Source organism: Hyperolius riggenbachi, chromosome 10, assembly GCF_040937935.1.
Source record: "Hyperolius riggenbachi isolate aHypRig1 chromosome 10, aHypRig1.pri, whole genome shotgun sequence".
In the NCBI taxonomy this organism is placed as follows: domain Eukaryota; kingdom Metazoa; phylum Chordata; class Amphibia; order Anura; family Hyperoliidae; genus Hyperolius; species Hyperolius riggenbachi.
In genome coordinates this window covers 243,945,520-243,968,566 of record NC_090655.1, presented here as the reverse complement: position 1 = coordinate 243,968,566, position 23,047 = coordinate 243,945,520, and the positions used below count along the sequence as shown (strand labels likewise).

Here is a 23,047-nt window from a genome sequence, read left to right as displayed (position 1 = left end):
TGTAGTATAGGGAGCAGTTTGAACCGGCATGAAGTTCACAACCCGATGCGAATGCGAACCCGCGTTGTTCGAACCTATAAGTTCGCATGTGAACCGTTTGGGACATCTCTACTCCACAGTTCTTCACAGCACAAGGGCGGGTCCTTGCCGATGCCGTTCCTTATTGTTCCATTAAGATCAAGGGTGGAAATCGTGACTTCATCTTTAAAGGACTACTGTCGGGGGTATGTGGAAAAAGAGTTGAACTTACCAGGGGCTTCTAATGGTCCCCCGCAGACGTCCTGTGCATGTGTAGCCACTCACTGATGCTCCTGTCCCTGCCTCCGGTTCACTTCTGGTATTTACGACTTTAAAGTCGGAAAACCACTGTGCCTGCACGGCCAAGTCCTCGCTCCCGCTGACGTCACCAGGATTGTACTGTGCAGGCGCAGACAGGGCTGTGGAGTCGGAGTTGGAGATGGAGTCGAGGAGTCAGAGTCGGGGCAATTTTGGGCACCCGGAGTTGGAGTTGGAGTCGTTGATTTCATAAACTGAGGAGTCGGAGTCAGGAGTCGGGTGATTTTTGTACAAATTCCACAGCCCTGTTAAGTATTAGACTAAGGAGTCGGAGTCGGGACCATTTTGGGTACCCGGAGTCGGAGTTAGAGTCGTGATTTCATAAACTAAGGAGTCGGAGTTGGAAGATTCTTGTACCGACTCCACAGCCCTGGGCGCAGACCGTACTGGTACTGGACACATACAACACTGGGCTACCTCTACGCGGTGTATGTAACTACGCAAGAGACTTTATTCTTGTAACGAAGATCCCAGCTTTTAACTTAGCTGTAGGGACAGCATTGATTGCTGCATGAGTGCTAGGCACGACAGTGCCTAGTGGGAAACCTGGCCCTGCTAACACTGCTACTGCCTATAGAGCTTTTTCTAGTGGCTGCAGCTCTGGCACTTTGAGTCCACCAGGAGAAAAGCGCAATATAAATGTTCTGTTTCTGTATGTACATTTAAAGGACGACTGAACTGAGAAGAATATGGAGGCTGCCATATTTATTTCCTTTTAAACTATACCAATTGCATGGCAACTCTGCTGATCTATTTAGCTGCAGTAGTGTTTGAATAACACCAGATACAAGAATGTGGCTAATCATGCTGGAAACACCTGATCTGCTGCATGCTTGTTAAGGGTCTAAGGCTTAAAGTATCACAGTCAGAGGATCAGCAGGATAGCCAATCAACTGGTATTGCTTGAAAGGAAATAAATATGGCAGCCTCCATATCCCTCTTGTTACAGTTGTCCTTTAAAGAGGGTTATATGAACTCGCCCACCTCCTGGTCACTGGAGAGCAGTGGGGATGATGTCAGAAGGGTGTGGCAGAAGGGAGGGAGTTTCAAATCAACCCATCCTGTGTGTGGCTGAACCAGAAAGAGCCAAAGTCATCTCTACCCCCTCCACACATAAGCTATAAATCAATCCAATCCTCCCAAACCTCACCTGAAAAGTAATAAGGTGCGTACACACGTACTATGGAAGCCAACGACGGGTCCGTCAGACCCTCCCGCTGGGCGGACTTTCAGGCGACATTAGTGCGTGTATGCACTGTCGGCGGACTGATAAGGCTATTCCTGAACGATACGCTCAGCGGATCGTTCAGGAACAGCCTTATCAGTCTGTCTGACAGACTGTACACACGCACTACTGTCGGCTGAAAGTCCGCCCAGCGGGAGGGTCTGACGGACCCGTCGCTGGCTTCTGTAGTGCGTGTGTACGCACCTATAGGTTCTTTATGGGCTCAGGACACAGTCTGTTGGTAGATCCTTGATGATTATCTCTGTTCCGGAGGTGAAATAATGAAACAATAGACACAGGTTCCAGGTTTAGGGGCACCCAGTGCGACGGTTTAGCGCTAAACTTTGCACGCGATCAATAAAAGCTTTAGGCGTGATAACTGAGTTAGCACCCTTTTGTGAATCAAGCCCAATGTGTCCTTTAAAGAAATATAGTGTCACAGAGTTTTGTGTCACTGAGTGATTATTGTACAGTGTTAGAACAACAACACACCTTTGTCACCTAACCATATTGTGAGTTTTTTGGAGATAAGTGTCGCAGACATTTTTGACTCCTTAGCTGGTCACTCACAAAACCAAACATGACAAAGCAAAGGCCGGCCAAAGCATGAAGGTTCTAGGGTTCATGGTGGTGAGACATCCCGTGGCCGTGGCATATGTGATCTTCTGCAGAAGAAAGCCATTACTTTCCAGAATGCAGAAGAGGTGGTTCACCTCTTCTACCTGTTCTGCTGCCAACGTTCCTGCACCTTCCTCATCCTCCTCTGCTGTGGTGAACCTTTTGTTACACCGCCTCCACCATCACAGCCACTCTAAGGGCTGGTGCACACCGAGCTGGTTTTCAGGCATTTTTGCGGCTGCGGATACGCTAGGGTAATGTATTTTAATGGGGTGGGTGTTACCAGAGCGGGAGGCGTTTTGCTTAAACCCATACTCCCAGGCTGAGGCATTTTTTGGATTGCGGAGGCGTTTCTGCCTCCAATGTAAAGTATAGGAAATACGCAAACCGCTCTGAAACACGCCAGTTCAGAGCGGTTTTGCCGTCGTTTTTGTTACAGAAGCTGTTCAGTAACAGCTTTACTGTAACAATATATGAAATCTGCTACACAAAAACCGCTACCCAAAAACGCAAAATGCTAGCTGAAACGCTTCAGAAAAATAAGAAAAAGCGTCTCAAAATCTGCTAGCATTTTGCGGATCTGCTAGTGGGTTTTGGTGTGCCCCAGGCCTAACAGAATTGAATTGCTCAGAGGAGCTATTTCGCCAGTCATTGATGAACCAGAGGGACGCACAAGTGTTCTTGCCATCAGATGAAGGAGAGGAGCAAGGCAGACACTCAGTCAAGTCCCCAGGTCACCACAAGGTGTCATGTCCTTGCTGCTGCAGCCTACTGTGAGCTTTAGCTGTAAGCAATGATGAGGGTGCTGATGATGTGGTGATGGATGGCTCATGGGTGCCCACAAGAGAGGAACAGGAGGAGGAGAGTTCAGAGGGAGAGGTCAAGTCTCACAGAGAGAGGAAAAGGGTAGGAGGTAGGGAGAGGTCACAGGGCACAGGAGGCAAACAGCAGGGTGTGACAACGTCACCAGTGTCATACGGCCACCGCGCCGGTCACTTTTACCGGTACTAGACCAGCTCAACAAGGCTGTTTAGTGTGGGAATATTTCTATGTGTCTGCTGCTGACAAAACTAACACTATCTGCATCCTGTGTCAAGAGAAACGTAGTCGTGGGAAGACTCTGAGAAGGCACTTGTGTCCAATCACAATGCCCTGTGGCATGAAGCCCTTAAGACAAGAAGCACTCAAAGCACAAGCCAGCATCCTTATGATCCACCTTATGCCTCCTCCTCTCCCTTATTCCAAGCAGTCCTCCACTCTGCCTTCCAGCCTACTTTCACGTACCTGGAGTTATGGAGACCGTTTTGCTGAGGGCAGCAACTCCTGCAAATTACCAACCAAAGGCCCTGAGCTGGGAACAGAGCACTCCGGTTGATACGGGGCAGAAGTGCTCGCAGAACCAGTAGTTGGAGTAGACCGGTACTGGAGACTTCCGCAGGATGGGTCTGGTACTGCAATGACCCGTACACCAGTGTTGGTCTTGACACGCAGATCCTGTAGTGAGTAGACAGGAAAGCAGATCCTTGAACAGGCCGGGGTCGGTAACAGAGCGGGTAGTCAGACAAGCAGGGTTCGGCAACAGGGCGGGTTCTCAGACGGGCAAGGTTCGGCAGCAGAGCGGGTAGTCGTACGTACCAGGGGTCAAAGCCAGAGTGGATAGTCAGACAAGCCAAGGTCAGCATGGAGCAGGATCAGTAAACAGGCAGACAGAATGTCAGGTCACGGGAACCAAACTAGCTGCAATACTACAGCACAGAGGTCTGGGCTCTCCAGGCTTAAGTAGGCCTTATGGCGCGTAGAGCATCACGCGCGCACGGCGCAACGTGTTACGCGTGCATGCACACACGCAAACGCGCGCATGCGCAAACACACGCGCGAAAACAGATGCATAAAACAGACGTCCCTGTGTGCGCGTGCACGGCCCTCACACCAACGCCTTTCGGCGCCAACGCTTATGCCGCGCAACGCGCACCGACAGACCACCCTGCACGGAGGCCCGCCAGGACCCCCCAGGACGACTGCCAGCATCCGCATGTGCCACCCCCCCTCGCCTGGACAGGTAACTGACCGTGACACCTGCCCACCAGTGGCGTAGCTAAGGAGCTGTGGGCCCTGAGGCAAGTTTTACAATGGGGCCCCCCCAAGCACTCTATACATAATAATTGATACGGCGCACCAAAATCTTCCAATGGCAACTACAGTGTCAGAGGTGCAAGAAGGGGATGGGAACAGTTTGTGAATGACCACTATTAAAAGTATCTATAGAAGTGATTATTATGAGCATAGGACCAATAGAGAGCTAATACTGTAGTTGAGGGAGGGCCCTGCGGGGCCCCTCTGGCCCAAGGGCCCCGATTCGGTCGCAACCTCTGCAACCCCTATGGCTATGCCCCTGCTGCCCACATAACATTCATTGCCAAAGAGAATGTTCCATCCCTCAGATGTTCAAGTGGAAAAAATTAGGGTGCCAAGTAACCCTCTTCCCCAATGTCTGACTGCTGGCTTGCCAGAACTGCTAGCCCGTCAGCTTTTAGCACATCAGCTGGTTGAATTGGAGACATTTTAAAAATTTGTAGGCATTGCTGCACCACAATGGAAGGTAACAGGAAGGAGATATTTTTCCCAAACCGGAATTCTGGACCTGTACCATCATGTGCTACGGCAGGTCAACCAATCTCTGGCACACAGTGTCAGGGCTAAGGTCCATCTGACCACAGACTTATGGTCTTCAAAACACGAGCAGAGAACGTACATAACCTTCCCGGACCACTGGGAAAATAAGGTGGGGAAAGAAGGACTGCCTGGCTGCCTTGTCAAGTGGAGTTTGTGCCACCACTAATGTGCAGCCAGGCCAGCCACTTCTTCTCCTACTCTTCATCCACTGTAGTCTCTTCCTCGGTTGAGTCCTCCTCTTCCGCTGCACATTTCTCTTCCACCATGGCCTCCAAGCTCCCCAGAGTCTGTCCCACTGTGCAGGTGCAATGGTTTCATGCTGTGTTGCGGATGTTGTCTCTGGAAACAGAGGCCCAGGAGTGGCTGAAAGCACAAAACCTCAGTATTGAGGTTTGGTGTACAACAATGGTACCAATCTGTTGGCTGCATTGAAAAGTGTCCGATTGACTCGTGCCATGTATGGCATACATATACTATTAAAGAAGAGGAAAGAAAGCCCCCATGGCAAGCACCACTTGAAAAAATATTTTATTCAACAATTTCAACATCTGATAATAAAGACATAATGAGATTCAACATAATGAAATAAAATCAATTAAAACAAACGGCAAGAACTAATCCCTGCTGCCAGAAATCAATCATAAACACATATGATAAATGGTATATTAATCTAGCATCCAATAGTAATAAATCAATGATGGTCTAATAATAATAAAGTCATACCAGCATGGTGGGCATCTATCAAAAAGCCTTCTCAGTCATGTATGGCACACATGTTGAATCTGATTGTGCAATGTTTCGCGGACATGCATTCAGGATTCCCGGACATCCTGCAGCAGGCCAGGACAGTGGCTGGACATTTCCGATGATGCTTCACAGTCATGACTCGCCTTACTGAGCTTCAGCGGCAGTACAAAATGCCATGAGACACCTTATTGGTGGCAGCCCCACCAGATGGAATTCGACTTTGCTCATGTTGGATCATCTGTACCAGCAGCAATGTGCTGTTAATGAGTATCTGTGTGCATTGGCTGTTAGGACAGTCTCTGAGGAGATGGGTTATGTTTACCTACCAATTTACTTAAATGTATGTAAATTTGTATGCAAATATATGCAACTTAAAATTGGACCAATCAATTTAAACCTGGGTGGGACTTGATTGGTCAATTTTCAAACTGCATATATTTGCATACACATTTTTTACATACATTTGTATAAACTCATAAGTATTTGTGTATTATTGATCACCCCTAGTGCTCATCTGCAATGCCTGCATTCTGAGGAGACCACTAATCTGGTCAGTCACAGTGACATCATGCCTTACATCTTTTTTCTGGAGCGTGCAGCGTGTTGTGTCCTTGGCCAGGCCATGGATGAGCTGGAGTGTGAAGAGGAAGATGAGTTTATGCTGTCTCCACTTGAAGAGGGGCCATTGCCATCGGCTGTACATGGGCAGAGGGAGGAGTCTGAAGATGAGTCAGAGGAGGAGGATGATGGCTGTGGTGGTAAGGGAAAGCAAGAAAAGCAGGTTCCCCGGGGGTTGCTCACCTGTTAGAGGGCCTTAGTTTTGTACTTAGTTGGGGAGACTGTTGGCATGCAAAGTGATACAAGAGGTCATATCATCTGGTGGACTAGATAGGTTCAAACAGATAGAGGAAGAGACCTAGTTATAGTACCTAGCTATTAACATGAGACAATAACACTAAACAGAACAAAACATATACTCGTTGGTCCAAATTCTGAACTTTTTAGATATGTTGCTACTACTCCAAAAAAAAAAATATCTATCTTCATTCTCGTAGTTTACAATATATTAGTTCCCCATCCATGACTCTGGAATGTTAAAACTATATGTGCCCCCCGACATTCTATTTCTGATTTTTTTTTTGCTCCATAAGTAGGTTTCTCGTGACTATGTATTTCAGCTGTACAATAGAAATTTGGTCTACTGATTTCCAGTTGGAGATCAATGAGAGAGCTGTGAGAAGAGTATGAGCTATTTGAGGTCTAATTTGTTTAGGGAGTTCCTCTAATCCCACCAATAGTACAGCCAATTGAGGGGAGAGTTTGAAATTATATTTAAAAAATCTTATCAAGGCCTCGACTTGTTTCCAAAAAGCAAAAATGAATGGGCACTCCCAGAACATATGTAATAACGTTCCTCGAGCAGAAAGACAGTGCCAACATAGAGGAGATCTACCGACCGAGAAGGATGCCAGCCTCCTTGGGGTATAATACCATCGGTATAGGAGTTTGCGGGATTGCTCCCAATGGGAATTGCATTTAGATAGTTTTAAAACCATAGTAGTTGCAGAAATAATCTGTTTGAGTGATATCTGAGTATTAAGGTCATTGGACCAGCTGAGAGCAAACCGTTTAAGAGTGGAGCATGTGGTCATGTGGAAAGTTTCATACCATGTCGATATATCTCCTCTATGCGAACCTTTGAAGTTTAATAAAGTAAGTATCTGGGCAGGCAATTGAGGTATCTGTATATTATGGGTTTTGATCAGATGGAATATTCTGTGGTAGGTGAAAAGTTGGGATTGAGGAAGCATAAATTCTGTCTGGAGATCTGCAAAGGATTTAATTGTGGGACTACAGTATAGGAAAAAAAATATTATAAGTCAAAGCGGTGCCAGTAACAGCAGGTATCCGACTACCTTGAGTTCATGATTAGTGTTGCTCATACCAAGTAGCTACTAGTATGTAGCCACTCGGAATCTAAATTTAAATTAGCCAGTGATGACCACGGGAGATGGGGGGTTAACTTACCCGTGCCGCCTGGATCCAAAAAGCTCCACTTGCGTTCCACATCAAACTCCATGTTACTCCCACGTTTCCTCCTCCAACCCAGAAGGAAAAAGAGTTGGAGTGATGTGGAATGCAAGTGAAGTGCATCGGATCCAGGAGGCAGCATGGGTAAGTTAACCCCTTCTCTCCCGTGGTCAGCGCTGGCTAATTTCAATTTAATTTCCGAGAAGCTACGTACTCATAGCTCCTTGGTATGAGCAGCACTATTAATGATCACTGTGAACAGTCTGAGGACTGAGGAACCTCTGGACTTCTGGGTGTGTAGGCTTGACCTGTGGCCAGAGCTGTCGCAATTTGCCATGGAGCTGTTGGCTTGCCCCGCCTCAAGTTCCCTGTCAGAAAGGACATTCAGTGCAGCAGGAGAGATCGTGACAGAAAAGCAAAGTCACCTGGCACACAGCAGTGTCGATTACTGGATATTTGTAAAAAAAATAATGGAGTCATGGATACTAGAGGGTTACAGCACTGATGTGTAATAATAATTGGATTTTTACCCATTATTACCCTGGCACATTGCAGTTACTCCAGGCCTCATGTCGCCCTGGGCTCTGTGTTACACAGAGGCTGAAAGTCAAATATTTATTCAGTAGGTGATTGCCAATTTTTATGGCCTGAGTGTCATACAGATGCCTGAAAGTCTAGCAGGTAACTGCTCAATTTTTCTGACCTCACCTAGTGTGGCTGCTATTTTACGTTTCGGCAGGTAAGTGCTCAATTTTTCAGGAATACCCTAGTGTGTCTGCTATTTCTAATTCTATAATACAGTGTCATGGACATAACTGAATACAAGGAAGAAATTCCTATAGTCTCCCATGATGCAGTGTGATGCTGCCTGTATAAGCAGGATGCAAAAGTAGGAGTAGAGATAACAGACGCCTGACTCAGAAGACAGGATAACCTCTCAGGTGTAAAGCCCCCCTGGGATACAGGCAACCCAAGAGTAGACAGCGCCTATCTTGGTACATTGCCAGCCCACAGGAAACTGGAGAGTCCAACCTCCTAAACAGCACCTGCGGAACCCAACTTGGTGACATCTGCAAAATATATAGTAATTTATTGCAAGCATCATTTCTACAGAGCAAACTCTACCATACAGACAAGAAATTAATTGATATTCTTTTATAAAATGAAAAAAACGATTCCATTCTGTACATATGAAAAGAATGTATTCACATTATTGTATACAGAGTATATACAAATAATAAGTAGTCACTGAAATGATCATAATACCTCTAACATTCAAATCTAGTAACATTTTTAAGTGAAATATAACATAAAAGGAATTATGAACGTGTAAGCCAGCCTTATCCAATCTTACCGAGCCTAATAATCAGAGCCACTCAGTTATACACTAAATAACATCATCACAGATGCATTCTCTACCTTATTCAGCTAACTTTGTATAATATTCTTTGACCTTGTGGTAGGCCAAACCTTCTGATTCACATCCTGGGAAATGCTTCTTTCTCATATATTATTCCAATACACATATATTGGATGAACATCATCAAATTTCCCAGATAATTTGAAGTGTAAATAAACTCAGCAGATAAGGAATGGTACAGTATGTGTGGTAACAATGGTATACAGGGCTTTCCTGGAGTCTCACATTTTTATATTTTCACTTTATAGGATTAAATGTCGACTTGTGCACAGCAGCCATATCAGTGTGATGTAAAATTTGGGTCATTCAGCTCCCAACAAAATAATTATCTTCTCACCACTATTTTGTTGTCAGGAGTGTTTGTTCAGCCAGATAAAAGTGTTTTGTTTTTTTATTTACTCTTCAAAAGAGCCATGGGTGCATGGATTTGCAGATCATGCCTCATTTTCATAGATTTAGCTTCTGGTTTATTAACCCTTGGAATGGAAAAAATAAATAAAAAGTGAACCAAGTTCAGGCCTATTACTACATGTAATGCACAAAAATGGTCATGGGCTCAACAGTATCAGAGCAATCAATGTTAATTTATTGTACCATATAATCAAATGATAGGCAGCCTATTGGGCCAATCAAAGTGATGAGATCATGTCCTAAAAAGCTACAGGACCCGACGGGACTCAGGGCGGGATTAACAGAGTGGCCGTTATTTAAAAGAAGCGCGTGTCAGTTACCAGTGCCTGCTATGCAGCACTACCACACGTAGCGTGCGCGCTGAGATTTTAATTTGGGCTGCTAAAATTAATGAATCAACCTCACTGTTCCCACAAAATACACGTAAGGCAGTAATGTTTCCACAAGATACACGTAATGCGGCAATGTTCCCACAAGATACACACATTTGGCATCATTTCCATCTCAAAAATCACATAAAAATAAAGCAGGATTTCCTGCCCTTAACCACTTGATGACCCAGCCTTTACCCCCCCTTAAGGACCAGCGCTGTTTTAGCTGATCTGTGCTGGGTGGGCTGTGCAGCCCCCAGCACAGATCAAACACCAGGCAGAGCGACCAGATCGCCCCCCTTTTTTTCCCACTAGGGGGATGATGTGCTGCGGGGGTCTGATCGCTCCTGCCTGCCTGGGTGTTGCGAGGGGGGGCACCTCAAAGCCCCCCTCCGCAGCGAAATTCCCCCCCTCCCTCTCCTCACTCCCTTCCCCGGAGATCCGAGGCTGCACAGGAACGGATCTGTCCTGTGCAGCCTCTAACAGGCTCCTGCCTGTCATGTGACAGCGATCCCCGGCCGCTGATTGGCCGGGGATCGCTGATCTGGTACAATGCTGCTATTGTTAGCAGCGTTGTACAAATGTAAACAAAGCGGATTATTTCCGCTTGTGTTTACATTTAGCCTGCGAGCCGCGATCGGCGGCCCGCAGGCTATTCACGGAGCCCCCCGCCGTGAATTGACAGGAAGCAGCCGCTCGCGTGAGCGGCTGCTTCCTGATTAATTAGCCTGCAGCCGGCGACGCAGATCTGGGTCGCTGGTCCTGCAGCTGCCACTTTGCTGACGCGCGTTATGAGTGCGCGGTCGGCAAGTGGTTAAAGGGGAACTCTGCCTAATGTGTTCTTTAATTGATGTATGCCAGCAGGCCGTCCCCCACCCCTAAGATACTGTCCCCTAATGTCTCCAATGCCATGATAATAAAAGCAATCTACCTGGTGTCTCTAGCAGGTGACTCTAGGCATCCAGCACCTCTCCCTGATCTTCACATGTCCCGTGCTAACAGGCAGTGCAGGGCTACAGGAAAATGCCGCCCGAAGGCCTGCACTGAAGACACAAATAGTCTCCAGTGCAGGGCTTCAGACACCATTTTCCCGTAGCCCTGCAGGAACCCACATACTTCCGCATCCTGAAGGTGAGCTGCGGCCAGTATCCGTGACGCCACAACACCAGTTCACCTGCGGGGGGGTCATTGAATCGCCTGCACCGGCGGGCCAGATAAAATAGCTTGGTGGGCCGAATGTGGCCCACGGGCCATAGTTTGCCCACCCTTGTTCCAGAAACATACAAAGTAAATGGAATACAGATGGGAAAATCAAGCTTGGGTAGGGACTTAGGAGCACCCGTTCACAACAAGTAAAATAATTGTATTCCATGCCAAGTAGCTGCAGCTAAAGCAAATACAATTTTGGGATGAATTAAAAGGGAAATAAAAACTTGAAATGGTAGCATAATATTGCCCCTGTTCAGCTCTCTAGTAGGGCCACATCTGCAATATGGAATACAGTTCTGGGCACAGCATTACAGGAAGGATATTGCAGTTTTAGAGCAGATGCAGAGACGAGCAACAAAACTGATTAGAGGGATGGAAGGTCTCACTTACCAAGAAAGGTTAGATAAACTGTGTTTATTGAGTCTGGAGAAAAGACACCTTAAAGGAGATCTAATTAATATGTTGAAATTCATCAGAAGTCAATAATAAAATCTTGTCCCTAGGCTTGTGCAAAGGACTAAGAGGGCATGATCTGTGCATTGAGGAAAACAGTTTAGGCCATTTATTTAGTTCTTTACACTAAGATGTGAAACACGGGTTGCTACATATGAAAGAGCAGAATGTAAATGAGGAGTAACACATGATGCCCAAGGAAGCTGTACATGAGGGGCTGCAGTACATGGATGTTACACATGGTAGAGGGGGCTGCACATGGAATGGGAGGGGCTGCAGTACATGGATGTTACACAAGGTAGAGGGGGCTGCACATGGAATGGGAGGGGCTGCAGTACATGGATGATACACATGGAAGAGGGGGCTGCACATGGAATGGGAGGGGCTGCAGTACATGGATGATACACATAGAAGAGGGGGCTGCACATGGAATGGGAGGGGCTGCAGTACATGGATGTTATAAATGGAAGAGGTGGAGGCACATGGAATGGGCGGGGCACTGGAGAGCCCCAACATACTTGGCCTGGGGCAGAAGAGGTATAAATCCGGCCTTGGTTGAGGTTATGACCATTCTGTGTTGGATGTATTTCTGGGGGTGTGAGGTGGTCGCTCTTCAGGCACGGTTAGCTCCTGTATATATGTACAAAGAGACATTACTTGGGTCTCGCAGGACTGTGCGTGTTTCTGGGTTAGTACTTTAGTAGGCGTTAGTCTAATTTATGGGACCCAGCAGGAAACCTCATAGGGAAATTCCACTAACATGACTGGGAGGACAGCACCCCCCCGAACTGCAAGGTTTCTGGTTGTATTATATGCCCACACTATTCAGCCAATCACAATGCTTTATGCTGTAGAGGATTCTGTGATTGGAGAACTGTTCCCTATGAGGTTTCCTGCTGGGCCCCCTAAACTAGAATAGCACCCTTTTGTGTTTATCTCATCATGTCTCCTCTGTTCAGGATATTTAATGCTTTAATAAATCAATTCACTGACTAGCGTGAAAGAGTCCTCGGGATTCTGTGTAAAGATGCTTCCATCCATGTGCACTTTATAAAGAATAAAGGAAACATTGCAAAACACTGAAGGTCATCACATTTCCCACACTCAGTGCATTAATAGAGCTTCTCACCGGTAATGATAGAGGGATAAGCGAAACTGAACAAGCCTGTTATTGGCTGCTGCTCTCCATCCTCCCTACTTCCGGCTATGTCAGGTATATGGAGCGCAGTGTGCAGCAGCCACTAACAGGCAAGGCCAGGTTCACTGAAGGAAAAGCTGTTTCACTGATCCTTACTTCTCACCAGTGTGAGTTCTCTCATGTCTGACAAGAGCTGATTTCTGTGCAAAACATTTCCCACACTCAGCACATGAATACGGCTTCTCACCAGTGTGAGCTCTATCATGTTTGAGCAGATCTGATTTCTGTGAAAAACATTTTCCACACTCAGCACATGAATATGGCTTCTCACCAGTGTGAGTTCTCCCATGTTTCAGCAGATCTGATTTCTGTAGAAAACATTTCCCACACCCAGCACATGAATATGGCTTCTCACCAGTGTGAGTTCTCTCATGTTTGAGCAGATCTGATTTCTGTACAAAACATTTCCCACACTCAGTGCATGAATACGGTTTCTCACCAGTGTGAGTTCTCTCATGTGAGATAAGGTGTGATTTATGCCCAAAACATTTCCCACACTCAGCACATGAATACGGTTTCACACCAGTGTGAGTTCTCTGATGTGAGACAAGGAGTGATTTATGCCCAAAACATTTCCCACACTCAGCACATGAATACGGTTTCTCACCAGTGTGCGTTCTCTCATGTGAGACAAGGAGTGATTTATGCCCAAAACATTTCTCACACTCAGCACATGAATACGGTTTCTCACCAGTGTGAGTTCTCTCATGTCGGACAAGGTGTGCTTTATTCCTAAAATATTTCCCACACTCAGCACATGAATATGGTTTCTCGCCAGTGTGAGTTCTCTCATGTGAGACTAGGTGTGATTTATGCCCAAAACATTTCCCACACTCAGCACATGAAAACGGTTTCTCACCAGTGTGAGTTCTCTTATGTCTGACAAGGTGTGCTTTATTTCTAAAATATTTCCCACAATTAGCACATGAATATGGTTTCTCCCCAGTGTGAGTTCTCTCATGACTGACAAGGCTTCCTTTAGCTGTAAAACAGTTCCCACACTCAGCACATGAATACGGTTTCTCACCAGTGTGAGTTCTCTCATGTGAGACAAGTTGTGATTTTTGCCTAAAACATTTCCCACACTCAGCACATGAATACGGTTTCTCACCAGTGTGAGTTCTCTCATGTAAGACATGGTGTGCTTTATTCCTAAAACATTTCCCACACTTATCACATGAAAAAGGCTTCTCACCATTGTGAGATCTCTCATGTCTGACAAGGTTTACTTTAGCTCCAAAACATTTCCCACACTCAGCACATGAATATGGCTTCTCACCAGTGTGAGTTCTCTCATGTTTCAGCAGATCTGATTTCTGTACAAAACATTTCCCACACTCAGCACATGAGTATGGCTTCTCACCAGTGTGAGTTTTCTCATGTTTGACAAGGTTTCCTTTATCTCCAAAACATTTCCCACACTCAGTACATGAATACGGTTTCTCACCAGTGTGAGATCCTTCATGTGAGATAAGTTGTGATTTTTGCCTAAAACATTTCCCACACTCAGCACATGAATAGGGTTTCTTACACATGTGAGATCTCTCATGACTGACCAGATGTGACTTCTGAATAAAACATTTCCCACAGGTGGAACAGGAATGAGACCTTCCAGCAGGGGGAGAGCTTTGCTGGGTATGAGACACCCCAGGATTAGACAGGTGAGGGCAGACTGGGGGAATATTTGGAGGACCCTCTTGTCCAATGACATCATCATCCGTTGTACAGTCTGTGGATACAGAGAGACGAGTCTCTGAGAGGTTCCTGATGCCGGGACTCTGCGCTGCAAATAGAGAAACATCATCACTTCCTGTTAGAGAATTCTGAGGGGAGGAATAATTATCATTAGGGATAGTCAGTGGGATGCTGATAATTCCAAGTTGATGAGACAATGGGCTCTATTCACAATCATTTGTCGTATGGCGGTAAACAAATGTCAGAAATGTCCGAAGGAAATAAGACCATGCTGACATTCACAAAGTTTTCCACATAATATTTACGCATGCAGAAATGTGCAAAAATAATGCAAAAATGTGACAATTATTAAATACGAAAAACTAAATTCACATAAAAAAGGGGCACATTATTTATGCCTTAGCTACCGATTTTATATCACCTGCAAGTGCCTGGTGATAATTTTTGCTTCCCAATAAAGTAAATGGAGTCTAGAGCCTTTAGCGCTGTGTTTGCTGGACTTTAACACATTTATTTTGACTATTTTTTTCCCGCATGTTTGACAACGGTTTCCACATTTTTTTTTACCGCCATCTACTCGTATGCGTAAAACACGCGGAAATTGTTTTGTGAATGCAGAAAAAATGCAGAAATTACCGCTGGTGGTAATTTTGCGGTAAAAAAAATAAATAAAAAAAAAATGGACTCAAAGTTTTATACTTGTGACAGGCCTATATGTACACATAGCAAGAAATCTGTGCTATGTTTGTGGAGCAATGTGGTTTCATTCAGGCCACGCCCACAGTGGTGCGCTGGGGTGTAATGGCCACTTTGACATGCGGCTTACTGCACTGCAAGGCACCACCTAACTCACATTTACAGTGCGGCGGTAGCATTGTGGTATAACCAGCTGCGCTATGGTAATGCACTGCATACAGTACATTACTGCTAAATGGGCGTCTTAAAAGACATCCGAAGCGAAAATAAACGAATGAAAAACGATTGTATCTATCTTCCTTCTCCTAAAAATGACTTAAGATATTCCACAGTTTTATTTTATGTTTAAATCTACTTTTTAAGTTTTAACTGTTTTATTGTTTTTGCTCAATGACACATTAATTGAAGTGTCATTATAGTATAGTCACTTCCGGTCTGAGTCAGGACTGAGTCAGCCACTTACATACCTGATATTTAACTCTTTCAGGCAGATAAAGATAAAAAGAAACACAGCATAGTTATTAGTGTGCTTGGCACTGTACATACCCATGTCTACCTCATCATGTCACACGTCACTTTGGGTATCCTTTAACAGATACGGTGAAGCATACTTTCATAGATTGTATACTTCACTGTATGTGACATAGCACCTCCGTTATGTGCAGTACGACTTTTTTGTTCCATTGCATTGTCTTCCTGTTATATAGGGAACGCACTGCAACGTCCCACTGTGACCGCGGCCTTCCACATTCTTATCACCATTGTGTATTCGTGTCACTCATATGCCCCTTGTAAATGTAACTTTTTCTCTCTCTTGTTCCTAATTGTGCCAATAAATACATTGTGAAGTCAGTGGCACCATTTGGTTTGGGCCTTGACCAAGTGCTGGAGCACCCCGATCCTCTCCCTCTCTTCCCGCCATTAGAATCTTTAGCTCACCCGGATGACATTAGGAGGCTGCCTGTCTGACTAGTGAGGAAAGAGAATCAGGCAGTAATCAGGACATTACTCACTTCGCCAGGCAGTCAGTGTGAGACAGGTGAACTCCATGGGAACTTGCTGCAGAGAGTGTGGGACATCCTGACTGCTAGGGGGCGCAGCTCATGTAAATGGATGTCGCACACAGTAATGAAGGGAAGGGAGCCTCTGATCTGCAGAGATATCACTCTGGCCAGACGTGACCTGAGGTCTGCTCTCCCCACCACTTGTCTTCCTCTCCTTCATTTTTCTCTTAACCCTTAAAGGACACCTTAAGCAAGATGGATAAGGAGGCTGAAAAAGCTAAGCCTGTTTGGCTCTGTGCTACCGTGCAGGCATTAGCAGTCTGAGGCTACACAGTGCAGCCATGCACTCATCTTGTCGGTCTGCTCTGGGGAGGGGAGGGGGGGGCAGTGCTGGAATGGCAAGGCAGAGAGGTGAAGGGAGACGGGGGAAGCATCTAGGGGATCCAGATACTTCCATCTATTTATATAAGTACCCAAATTCATCACTGTTTTCCCTTCAGGTTAAACACCTAAACACTCTTCCTGTTGCCTTATTCTAACCAAAGACCAGGAGGGTAACTACACTGGGCCACCCCCCTTCTCCCAACCTCCATAATGGGGGGTGGTTTGTGTGCTGGGCTTGGGATCAAGGGGGGGGGGCATAATGTATAGTAGCAACAGAGCTAAACAGGCCCCTTTTCATTTCCTCTTCAGTTTGCAAGTGCCATGCAGCCAGCCAATCACCATGCAGGTTCAGTCACATGCTGCTTGGCAACTGCTGACTGTGCACCACTTGTACACTGAAGAGGAAGTGAAGGAACCTGCATTGTCGACAAGAGTAGGTAATGTATACTGCTCCACTGCTGCTCTGCATTATGTACAGGATCAGGGTACCGCTCCCGGGTCACTCCCCCACTGGGGTTATTGTTACGCATCTGAAGCTCCACCCCTCAGCTCCCAGGCCACTCCCCCGCTGGGGTTATTGTTGTATATCTTAAGCTCCACCCCCAGCTCCCGAGCCCCTCCCAAGCAGCGGTTATTGTTACGCACCAGTTTAAAACTCAAATGTTCACCATTGAGTACAAATCTTGTAGATGTAAAACTGCAATGTAAACCTCAGATTTAGTGATGCAGGAATATGCAGGTGCTAGGGTTAATAACTCACTTGCCCATAAACCATTTCACGTCTGAAGGGTGAAGCTCAAGACGTCTAATAATTTATGGGCGAGCTGATGAGTTATTAAAACTGGCACCCACTGATCCTTACATCACTAAGACATTGCTGATACCTGACCTCCATCCTAACCTTAAAGAGGAGCTGTCAGCCATACTATCTCAGAAAAAAACACATGTATAAGTAGATAAATACTTGCTCTACTTACATAACACATGTTTTGTACTGTTATCACAAATGTTATCACAAGAGGTCAGCGCTCATAGCCAGCCCGGCCACCTATGCGGGGGAGAGCCCGTGCCAAAATTACTCATACTTTTAAACCTTCTTGGAGATTGTAAGTGCAATAGTTTTTTATCATTAAAACTTTTTTAGCAGTATTACGCTATGTTGAGCATTTTTTATTGAGGTCATGACAAACTGCATCTGGAGTTAAAGAGCTTTGATCGAGAGGTGGGGGACGACCCGGGAACGGTCCCCAATGTGCATATAGACCATTGGTTGGTCTACAACAGCGGTGAGAGGCACACAAAGGGTGTTGGTGGTGGTCCACTCACATTCGATTGAATTAGGATCTGCAGTAGATTACGCCTCAGCAATAGAAGAAGACATAGTGGAAGACATAGTGAAAATGTTAGATGCTTATGGACATTTTATAATTTTAGGTCTCCTGTACATGGACTTTTGATATATTGTGAATTTTTGCCAGAGCGCCATTTCTCTTGTTGACGATTACATGTTTTGTACTGTCCACATTTTTATTTTAGTGATTTTTCTACAGTAAAAAAGAGAAAATCCTTCATAGCATTTCCCATTTTAAGTGTGGCTATTTTGAAGCCAATTCTGATGTCATTTCCTCCCTTACTCTCCTCTGTCTCATTTGCCCACCCTTCACTATAGAAAGTGCATTGTCTCAGCATGAGAAATATTGGCCAATCAGAGAGGAACAGAGGTGTGGGAGGGGAAAACAGGAGGGAAAGAGGCTTAATTAATGCATTAGTTAAGTCTGAGGGGAAATAGAGAAGCTAAAAAGGACAACTCATTAGGTAGCTGCAACACCTATATCTCTGCACCGGTGGTATTATGGTACTGGGATGGCAGAGAGTGGTCTTAACCACCACCCTTCTTCCTATTATTATTATTATTAACTGGATTTATACGGCGCCAACATATGTGCAGCACTGTACAATAAATAATGTTACAGACATTGATAATGGGAGTGACAGTCAACAGAAAATAAGCAATAAGGTACACAATGCCATATCATACACTGGAGTAATAGTCTCAGTAATTCCGGTTCACGTTACTCTGTAAGCAGAGTGCACAGATACACAAGGAGGGAGGGCCCTGCAAGGCTTACAATCTAAAGGGAGGGGGTGGTAACATAATAGGAGAGGGCTGAGTGGAAATGAACTTGTTGTGATGTCAAATTGTGGAGAATTGCTGGTGAATTCTGGTAAATTTGATTCCATTGCTTTACCCAGGCCCGGATTTACATCAGAGGAGTCAGAAGGCACAGATGTCTTGACACCCCAGACTTCCTCCTCCATGTACCTACAAACCCCCACTTCTTCCCCTATGACCCTATAAACCTGAGCCCAGCTGTCACTTCTCCCTTACTTCCCTTGCCCATCATAGGTAGCTACAAGCGTCTCTTAGCATTAGGAAGCCAGATGTACCCTCCCCACACTGGAATGCCGAGAGCTAAGCGAGTAACCTCTCAGGACTCTGCACAGGGAAGGAGGAAGGCACTAGGGGAGGGGAGTGAGTCGCCCCTTCCATCTGCAGGCTTCCTGTAGGCATGTGCCTACAGTGCCTTATGGTAAATCCGGCCATGGCTTTACCCTTAAACTGACATCCTTTAAACGCGAGCTGATGTCAGCTGTGAACTGACTAGCAGCATTGCTTATATACACAGCCTGAGCAAATGTAATCAGGATGCATACCTATGAAATAGCCACCTGGAGATTCGAGCGCAGGGTAAAGGCGATATATCCGATATATAGCTCACCCTGCTCCTGCACAACTCCCGACGGCGTTAATTACTATTCCCCCTCCAGGTTGCCGTGGAGAGTGGGGGAATGATGTAATTCGGCTTACAGCTATTGTTGACGGACTAATTACATTGTTTTAAAAGTAATTTGAGCTTGGTAATAATTACAGCCTATGGTAGCACCAGCTGCACCCAAATCTCCTGTGCTGATCAGGATGGTCCATACAGCTGAGTGACTTAGTATATCAGCAGAGGGGGGTGGTCTCTACAAGCCTCATGCATATTAATCAGGATTGTAGGGCTAATAAACTGTTAGAAGTACACATAACGTCCTCACTGCAATATCAGCTTTTTGAAGAGGCTATATCTTTTTCCTTAGGAATATCTGTGACATTGCCCAATGCAGTCCCTACAGCATGTAACCTAAAATCACATACTTTAATGTTATTTCTCATATTCAGCTTCCCCTGTAATCTGTTGTAGCCACACCAACCACAAGTCACATATACATCTCTGCATTGGTGCCCAGAGGTGCCCCAGATCTTCCAAAACCCCAGCAATGCCCCTGTGTGACGTTACCAAACTCTAATTTATAGGAGCTGCGGGGTAGAGGAAATATCCATTTATGTCATAGAGAGCCAAAACCACTAACATGTTTTATGCTAGATTTAAATACAGTGCTGCCCATAATTATTCATACCCCTGGCAAATTTTGACCTAAAGTAACTTTTATTCAACCAGCATGTAATTTTTTGACGAGAAATGACATAGGTGTCTCCCAAAAGATAATAAGACGATGTACAAGAGGCATTATTGTGGAAAAAAAAATCTTAGTTTTCATTTACATTTGAGCAAAGAATGTCCAGTCCAAAATTATTCATACCCGTCACAAACTGTCACAGTTTGTGGGAAAATGTAAAGCTCTATACCATTCCAAATAGTCCAAGCTGTTCTAAAGCATCCTAATTACCGTGATTAATTGGGAACAGCTGTTTTAATCAACTCAACAAATAAAAATCAGTAGCTCTCTGCAACTGGTTTGTAGACAGTCATGGCTAAGACAAAGGAGCTTAGTGAGGACCTGCGTCTGTGCATTGTGGCTGCTCACAAGTCAGGAAAGGGCTAAAAGGCCATTTCTAAATGTTTTCAAGTTTCAGTGGCTACAGTGCAAAGTATTATTAAAAATGCAAGATGTTCTGCACTGTGGAGAATCTCAGAGGACGTTGTTGGAAGCCAAAAGTGACACCTGTGCTGGCCAGGAGTATAGTGAGAGAGGTGAAAAAGAATCCAAGGATCGCCACCAAGGTCAGGTGAATCTGGGCTCTGCTGGTGGCAATGTCTCAAGGCAGACGATCCAGCCAATGGACCAGTGAACCTAATCACAGCAAACGGTAGGGCTGCACGATATATCATTTTAAAATCAATATCGTGATTTGTGCAAGATGATTTCCTAATCGTCAACGTGGCCATTTTTTCATGCGTAATATTTTAAGCAAGCAGGCTTTGTACACGTACTATTTTAAGTGCAGACTATGCTGTGGAATTAGCGCGGGTAACAGGATATTACTCGCGTTATTTCTTTTAGTGAAATATACCCCTAATTAGTATTGTATTTCTGCTGCAAGGTGTAGCTGGATGCTTCTCCTTCATCCACAATCTCCCCTCTCCACAAAACAGAACAAAGTACTTCAAATCCATCAGTATATCTGTACTGCTGCTGTATGAGTACCTAGCATAGCCCCTAATATGGCCACTATGCAAGCAGTGACACATAACAACAATACATATAAACATTTATTCTATATGTAAAGGACACCCGAAGTGAGAGGGATATGGTGGCTGCCATATTTATATCTTTTACAGGGAACCCAAGGTGAGAGGGATATGGAGGCAGCTGTATTCATTGCCTTATAAAACAGCACTAGTTGCCTTGTCCCCCTTTAGATCCTGTGTCTCTAATACTTTTAGCAATAGACCCTGAACAAGCATGCAACAGATCAGGTACTCTGACTGGTTTTACTGGATTAGCCATATGCTTGTTCCAGGGTTTTGACTACTTACACACTACTTATGCCAGAAGATCAAACGGGCCGCCAGGCAACTGGCATTATTTACAGGGAAATAAATATGGCAGCCTCCATATCCCTCTCACCTAGGGTTCCCTTTAAGCAATACCAGTTGCCTGGCTGTCCTGCTGATCCTCTGCCTTTTAGCCATAGACCCTGAACAAGCATAGATCAGGTTTCTGAAATTTTTGTAAAATTTGACAACATTTGCCAAATAGATCAGCAGGGCTGCCAGGCAACCGGTATTGTTTGAAAGGAAATAAATATGGCAGCCTCCATATACTTCTCGCTTCAGTTTCCCTTTAATGCTTGCTGATTACTCACCTGTTCTGCCCTTTGTAACAGTGTCCTCCTCTTTATTTGTCCCCAGCTTGTCACCCTCCTCCATAGACTGCTGATCACCCCTCACATACGTCTCTCCTTCCTCTTTAGCTGTCCTCATCATGTCACCCTTCTCCATAGACTGCCAATCACTCCTCACATACGTCTCTTCTTCTTCCTCTTTAATTGTCCTTATCATGACACCCTCCTCCAGAGTCTGCTGATCATTCCTCGCATATGCCTTCTCTTCTTCCTCTTTAATTGCCCTCATCATGTTTCCCTCCTCCATAGACTGCCGATCACTCCTCATATACGTCTCTTCTTCTTCCTCTTTAATTGTCCTTATCATGACACCCTCCTCCATAGTCTGCTGATCATTCCTCGCATATGCCTCCTCTTCTTCCTCTTTAATTGCCCTTATCATGTTTCCCTCCTCCATAGACTGCTGATCACTCCTTATATACATCTCTTCTTCTTCCTCTTTAATTGCCCTCATCAGGTTTCCCTCCTCCATAGACTGCTGATCATTCCTCGCATATGTCTCTTCTTTCTCTTTATCCACAGCACTTACATATATCATTTCTCCAACCTAAGTGCACAAAAATGAGAGAGACTTTAAACTCCTTGGCGGTAATGACGAGCTCAGCGCATCCATTACCGCCGGAGGGCGCCGCTCAAGCCCTAGTGGGCCAATTTCCTTAAATGTTTATTTAAACACGCAGCTATTACTTTGCTAGCTGCATGTGGGGGTCGATCGCCGCCGCTCGCCACTGATGCGCCGCTACCCTCTGCGTAATAGGGCCCCCCCCAGACCCCATGCGCAGCCTGGCCAATCAGTGCCAGGCAGCGCTGAGGGGTGGATCGGGACTCCATGTGATGTCACAACGTTGATGACGTCATCGCGATAGTCGCCATGGCGACGGGGGAAGCCCTAAAGGAAATCCCGTTTAGAATGGGATTTACGGACGGGCAAACGTGCCAGCGGCGATCGGAGGGGTGGGAGGGACGCCGCAGGGAGGGGGGAATCATGTAGCTAGCGCTAGGCTAGCTACATGATTTAAAAAAATAAATTTAAAAAAACGATGCGCAGCCACCCTGGTGATCTTAATAGAATGCCAGGGTGGTTAAATGATACCGAAGTTCTAAATTAAATTCTAAAAATGACACCCAGTGTGTGTGTGGGGAGGTGCGCATAGGCTAAGCACACCTCCTGTGGCCTGGCGTCTGCCTCCGTTCACCCGCTTCTGCTGCCGTTGTCCAGGTCCTTGTCAGAGTGGTTGCGCCCTTTGACCCAGACATACTGTGCTGTGCATGTGCAGTATGTCCTCTTGGGTGGCTTGTCACTGCGCTTGCCAGGAACCCAGTGTGCTGTGCATGTGCAGTATGTCCTCTTGGGTGGCTTGTCACTGCGCTTGCCAGGAACCCAG

The 23,047-nt window shown here is 45.6% G+C and overlaps 1 protein-coding gene across 1 annotated transcript in view; it reads right to left on the bottom strand.

Annotated features, from left to right (window-relative positions):
- Nucleotides 1-23,047, bottom strand: part of LOC137537023 (uncharacterized) — a 213,715-nt gene that overhangs the window by 187,495 nt on the left and 3,173 nt on the right. Inside the window, 5 exon segments of the mRNA XM_068259179.1 lie at nt 3,518-3,630; nt 5,051-5,147; nt 7,628-7,698; nt 12,789-14,475; nt 21,624-22,209. Of these exon segments, the coding sequence (XP_068115280.1) occupies nt 3,518-3,630; nt 5,051-5,147; nt 7,628-7,698; nt 12,789-14,475; nt 21,624-22,209 (2,554 nt within the window).